At 38.6% G+C, this 6,384-nt stretch overlaps 1 protein-coding gene across 2 annotated transcripts; it reads right to left on the reverse strand.

Moving 5' to 3' along the window:
• Window positions 1–356: 356 nt before the first annotated feature.
• On the reverse strand, window positions 357–2,880 carry LOC116050779. 2 transcript variants are annotated; one of them, XR_004896951.1, is made up of 5 exons: window positions 2,327–2,880; window positions 2,054–2,189; window positions 1,126–1,688; window positions 644–947; window positions 357–522 (listed from the first exon to the last, which is right to left on the reverse strand). XR_004896951.1 is itself a non-coding variant. In XM_035999876.1 (4 exons), exons 1-4 carry the CDS (start codon window positions 2,560–2,562, stop codon window positions 926–928), a joined length of 957 nt encoding a protein of 318 aa, XP_035855769.1. In that variant the 5' UTR covers window positions 2,563–2,880; the 3' UTR covers window positions 535–925. The 2 variants fall into 2 exon arrangements, 1 of the variants encoding a protein (XP_035855769.1); XM_035999876.1 differs by lacking the exon at window positions 357–522 and having other exon boundaries at window positions 535–947.
• Between the last annotated feature and the right edge of the window lie 3,504 nt (window positions 2,881–6,384).

Consider the following 6,384-nt stretch of genomic DNA (forward strand, 5'->3'; position numbering starts at 1 on the left):
TGGTGAATAGTATGTGATGATGTGGGGCTATTTTAATTCCAAAAGGCCAAGGGAACTTTATCAGGATGCATAGTATCCTGGATCCATGAAATAACTGGCCTTTAAAAATAAAAATCTGCCTGCCTCTATGGGAATTTAACATAGGGGTGTCTATAGTTATGCCCCCTGTATTTTAAGGAAGAACATTTATTTATTTACGATACATTCTTCATTCACAAAGAAAATTGGTGTCCTTAAAGGCTGGATTTTTCCTCATTGTTTTAATTAAGGCATTAAGATCAATTTCCAAAAGATGATTTTTTTATTCCTATTTTTAATCAACTTTAGCATGGGTGTCTAAACTTATGCATACCACTGTAGGTCACTATCTGCAACATCTGCCAATACTGGCTTTGCCAATTCTGGGCCGTCAACAAGGCAAGAGAAGAGAGTTGGGGACAGAAAGCCTGCGGGAGGACCACCGTGTACAAGGCTTTACTGCGATGGCCCTGCCTGCAATGAAGTACCGGTCCTCTCTCATGGCTACAGAAAAAAAGCATGGACAGTGTGTACAAAGTTAGGTGTACCTGTATCATCACACAAAATATAGTGAAACTTAGCTGGGGTTCAGCACCTAAATGATGAGATCACAATCAATACATACCAGTACTGTCAAAGGCCAAGTTCATTTTGCCTTCTTCTCCCTCAAACATTTGAGATCTGGGCAAAGCTTCCATAAGCAGTGTTAGAAATTCCCTTCTTGGTCCACCCAAGTCCACAGCCTCTTCAGGTACTCCCATATCATCAGAAAATCTGACAGAAATAGTGTGACATGGATCATATGTCCCTCGTTTAAAACCTCTGATGGCTCCATCCAAGAATGTTGATCGGTTAATGTTAAACTTGCATCTCTTCTGTTGGGTTATTTTTGTTGCAAGATATCTCTCTATATCCAACATCCTGTGGTCCTAGAAAGAAGATCAGTTAAATAAGTTACATTATACAATGTAATTTTAGGAGTGTATCATGTGTAATGTTCATTGACAAATTTAAACTTCAGTAAAATTGTCAGGTATGTTAGTAAGTATCAATAATAGTACAAAATGAAAAGGTTTTACATTTTAAAACATTTACATTTGTACTAACCTTTCACTATGCAAGCTTGCTAGTATAGCCTGGTTCAGTTCCTCCTCGTCAGAGGAAAGGTCAGACAGTACAGACATTATTGAAAGGTAGTTATCATAGTTTGTTGCTTGATGGTGTGTTGAGGTAGAGGGTAACTCAGAGGAATGACTTGCTGGAGTGCTGCTTTGGTAGGGTGAGCTTGTACCGTTTGGCCAAGTCAGGACCAGGGTTGGATCAACTGAAGTTGTTCCTCCAAATGGTAGGGTAGAAGGCTGACTGGTGGAAGGACATACTGGCAGTTGATTAGAAGAACCGCCTGCTGAAATGGTGGTGTTAGGTGAGATATTGCTGTGGTAGATCGAGGCTGGAGTATGAGTGGATAAGACTTCACGTCCAAGTGATGAGGCAAAAGACTGAACTGCAGAAGTACTGTTTGATGGGGAGGCAGTTGTTGGACTGATCAAACTGTCTGAAGATGCACAACAGTGTCTAGCTTGTGTTAGGGATGAGGAACGCAGTTGGCGAGTTGAACTCAAATTGTTGTCATCGCTGCTATCATCCTTAAAAGGATCATCATCCAGTACCTGGAAAAATCAAGATTTGTCTTTATATTTCTGAGAGTTACTTCTACCATCCATCTTTTAGAGTGACATCTCCCAAAGAGTACCAGTATCCCCTCCTAATTATAAACTATGTTGCTCCAACAGAGAAGAAGACAATTTAGTCAATTTCTGGTCTTAGATTGAACATTGTAAATATTCAAATTATTTGTTTAGTTCCACAAAATGTTTATAGTTACTAAACTGAAATTAAAGTTTAAGAAGAACAGATTACAGAGGTCAGCGGTAATTGACAGCATTTAATCATCATGTATGCATGTGTATGCACCAATTATGGGTTATTATTCTAACAGTACTCTGTAGGTCAATTCAAATGTGATATATCTTACCAAAATTGGCTTTGATGGTCTGAGGTATAGGGCTTTCGATTTATATACTTTGTGTATGAGATTTGCATCCAGTTCCTGTCCAGCACGCAGTTTGGGGGAAATCAATCTGTTGCCACATGCCATCAGAAACTCAAGGCTGAAAAAAAGAGTAAACACGGTTTCATTTGAAAAGGGGTGGGGGGCAACTTCTTTTTGGGATCAATCCCAAAATGCACAACACACATTGGAATTGATGATTGTACATGATATAGCCAATAAACTAAAAGTGCTTACCTCACTTCAGCTGACAGTTTTTCTCCAAAGGCTTCCCTTATTTGTTCAGTGACAGTCTTCTGGTCCCAAGACTTCTGGAATTCATACCCATTCAATATATGTCCGTATTCATGTAACCGTTGTTTAGTGCGATGGTTGACAACGACACTGCTTGATGGCTTCGAAAGAAGGATGACATCTTTGTTGAAAGTATTGTGATGCTGAATTTTGGCCCTACAAAACAAAGCAGACATCATACTTGATATGTATTCATCCTTTTATTAACCCATAACACATGGCACATAATAGGCTATTTTATTTCTAGAACTCTACAACAACAACTTTAAAGTTTGCTGTCATTCAATGATTTATGTCCTTCAACATTTCACTAAAACTGGTGACAGTATAGGCTAGGCCTACATTAAACCATTTGATTCTCTTAAATTAAGCTGATGAAACAACAATACAATAAATTATGTCACCCCTTTTTACTTAAAATTTAGCACTGTCAATATTAGGATTGTGAATGTTACTGACGCTTAGCGCTGAACAAAGTGACAATGATCTGTAGTTGTGATTTACAGATTATTGGAATTTTTTAAAAGGAAAACAATCCAAAAGGAGTATAATGACACAAAAAAATCCCAGGGAAAAGCACTTAAAAGCAATACTAACATTTGAGTTCAGTTTGAGTGAGGTTTTTTTCCATTACTACCCCCCAAAAACTAATGACCTATCACACAGGTGTATAATGCCCCTGGAAATGTATTATAATTGTAATGTACTATGCATTCACAACATGGAAGATTCAATTCCTAAAGCCTCTTTTTTACATTTCTTATTGAGGCCACTTATACTTCAGGACAGAGTTTTCTAAAAACATGTTAAATTGCCATGTGCTAAGGAGAGGTAAAGTGTGGAGAAAAATTCATTACTTTTTTTAATAAAATATTTGTTTGCCCTTAATTTTTAGATTATAAAAATGTTCAATATGACCAGTTCAGCAAAAATCGGTTTTGTGTAAACTAGACAGTATTTTATTGACGGTCACTATGGCGGTTACGTGCGATGAAGCGAAGGAACAACGTCATTGCGTGGACCGCGGTGAAGATAGTTTAAGGTTGGATATTCCAAATACATTCTTTAGCGACGTGTTGTATGTTGAATATCCAACATAAAACTAACTTCAACCCGGTCCGCGCAATGGCTGTTGTTCCTTTTCTTTATTACAATAACGTAATTGACATATTTACATCTGAGGAAGCCAGGACATAAACTTAGCGTGACAAAGAGCATGTATGAAGCCTTATAATATATCAGTGCAGTGAGGGCATGAGATCGGACGCATTTGCGGGAGGTTAAATCTAGGCTAGACAGGTGGGGGGAACAGCGCGGCCACTTACCAATATACAATCAAACCAGTTATACAAATCAGCACCAGAAAAATAGGGCTTATTTATTCTTACCTTTTCTTTGGACGAGAGCCCCAATTGCCAAAGTGCTGCTGCGTTTGAGACTGCCGTGATCCTCCGGTTTGGCCTTGTGTAGCATGAGCTGCTTGGCCTGTAGCAGGGACTTGTGAGTTGCCACCTGGTCTGAAAAGTTGTCCCATTTCACTTTCTGCCGTGCTGTGAACGACGTTAGGTGCAGATGAGCATGTCCTTTGCCGCTCAATGGCAGAAATAGTATCAGAGGATGTTAAAATAGTTCTTAAAACACCAATGGCTTGCTGCAAAGCGTTCATCTCATCTGCGTCCATGCTGATCGCGACCTGAACATGACCCTGCTCGAGTTTCTCAGCCAATCACAGCGCGAGAAATGATCTGCCATCCGTTTCTACTATACTCCTTCCGTTTCCACTATACTTTCTCTCACACACACATACATTCTTCTCTCACATACATATATTTTCTTCACACATGCATACATTTTCTTCTTATATACATATATTATTTAAAATTTTGACTGCATGTGCATGAGATCAAAAATGTATGAATATGTATGTTAAATATAGAAATATGAGAGTAAAATGTATGAATGTGTGAGTTTAAAATATATTCTTATGAGAGAAAAAAACTATGTATGTGTAAGGAGAATATATGTATGTGAGAGTGAAAATATATGTATGTGAAAGGAGAATATATGTGTGTGAGAGGGAAAATATATGTATGTGAAAGGAGAATGTATGTATGTGAGAGTGAAGAGAATATATGTGTGTGAGAGGGAAAATATATGTATGTGAAAGGAGAATGTATGTATGTGAGAATGAAGAGAATATATGTGTGTGAGAGGGAAAATATATGTATGTGAAAGGAGAATGTATGTATGTGAGTGAAGAGAATATATGTGTGTGAGAGGGAAAATATATGTACGTGAAAGGAGAATGTATGTATGTGAGAGTGAAGAGAATATATGTATGTGAGAGGAGAATGTATGTATGTGAGAGTGAAAATATATGTATGTGAGAGTACCAGAATGAATAATGTCTTATACGGCCCCTCATACAAAACACACCAGTAAGCGAGCAAAGTCTTGGTTCCAGATGAACAAGATTGATGTTATGGAGTGGCCAGCCCAATCCCCAGACCTCAATCCCATAGAAAACTGGTGAGGTGACATCAAGGCACTCCTTTCTGAGGCAAAACCCAGTAATGCAGAGGAATTGTGGAATGTAGTTCAATCGTCCTGGGCTGGAATATCTGTTCACAGGTGCCAGAAGTTGGTCGACTCCATGCAACACAGATGTGAAGCAGTTCTCAGAAATAATGGTAATGCAACTAAATATTAGTGCAGTGATTCAAAGTAAAACAAACCCTTGAGACATTTTTCAGTTTATACAGTAAATGTTTGAGATTATAAAGAAAAATGCAAATACTGCTATTTTTTTGAACAGCCTAATATTCCTTTTTCTTCACTTTCTGTAAAAGTATAACACAAACTTGATCAGTTTTGGTCATGTTTTGATTTGGAATTGAATGTGCAGTGTTCCCAATGCATTGATATTATGGAAATAAAAGCTATTCTAAGGATTTTGAGCATTATTCACTTTTTTTAAACACACTGCTATTATTCTGAACACAACTGTATGTACATCAAAGGAACAACAAAATAAACTTACATTGATAACATTCATACTTACAACATAACAAAAGTAAACACAATACATAAGACAAAACTCAACACAAGCCTAAAACCTATTTACATACAGTTGCTTAAATAATCATTTATATAACAGAAAGAAAGCAATCTTCTAGGTGTTCAGGAAGTCTGCCCAAAAAATACTGTTGCCTTCCTCGTAGCTCCCAGAACTGATGGTGGTGAGGAACTGCCCCACTGATATGATTCTCAGTGCTTGATGGAATTCCACTAGAGTTGGGACAGGATTTTTAGACCTCACACAGCTGAATGTGTTTTCAAGGCAGTCTTGTGTGAACCTTGACGTTCTTGTGTCAGCATCTCTTCCTGTATGGCCAGAATGGATGTTGTTGCCATTATCACCCAACAGGCTTTCAACCTTCCTTTTGACCAACCTTGATCCCACGGAACAGATGAACAATGTCCTGGAGAAAGGCGATGGCCTATTGGTACTCCTCCATCTTGAGCCTGCTCAAGGCTATAATTGGATGGCGAAGCGACATGAGATCAAACCAATGATCAACTTGCTCCAGGAGCCATGCTGTAGTCATGTAGGACAGAGGGCTCTTTTCTTGCTGCACCATATATTTCAGCACAGCACGTGTTGCCTTACTGAAAACATTTCAATCAGGAGAGACTTAATTTAAGAGTGAAATAAGTTTAATGAACATGGTGCACAATAGGTTGATATGTTAGATTCTTTGGCGATTAGACTTCATCGCAATGTTAATTTATAAGGGGTATAGAGGCCGCGGATATACCCCCCGATGGACTGGTGGTAATAAAGGCTAAAGGAAGCCTGAATATCTGGATGGATGTGATGTGAAGCGGGGCTTCTGATGGAGGAATGGGTCTGGGAATGATGAGAACTGGAGGTGAATGGGGTGGAGGAGGGTTGCATCTTCTGCCTGAAATGACAACTGACAGCAGCAGTGAGAGTAGAA

The sequence above is a fragment of the Sander lucioperca genome, chromosome 3 (assembly GCF_008315115.2).
Source record: "Sander lucioperca isolate FBNREF2018 chromosome 3, SLUC_FBN_1.2, whole genome shotgun sequence".
In the NCBI taxonomy this organism is placed as follows: Eukaryota; Metazoa; Chordata; class Actinopteri; order Perciformes; family Percidae; genus Sander; species Sander lucioperca.

What these genes read in the sequence shown, in the direction of transcription:
- LOC116050779 (XM_035999876.1), bottom strand. Translation starts at nt 2,562, where the DNA reads ATGATGTCTGCTTTGTTTTGTAGGGCCAAAATTCAGCATCACAATACT. An exon ending in GACCATCAAAGCCAATTTTG is followed by an intron (nt 1,689 to 2,053) that starts GTAAGATATATC and finishes TGATTTTTCCAG; the next exon opens with GTACTGGATGATGATCCTTT. An exon ending in GCAAGCTTGCATAGTGAAAG is followed by an intron (nt 948 to 1,125) that starts GTTAGTACAAAT and finishes TCTTCTTTCTAG; the next exon opens with GACCACAGGATGTTGGATAT.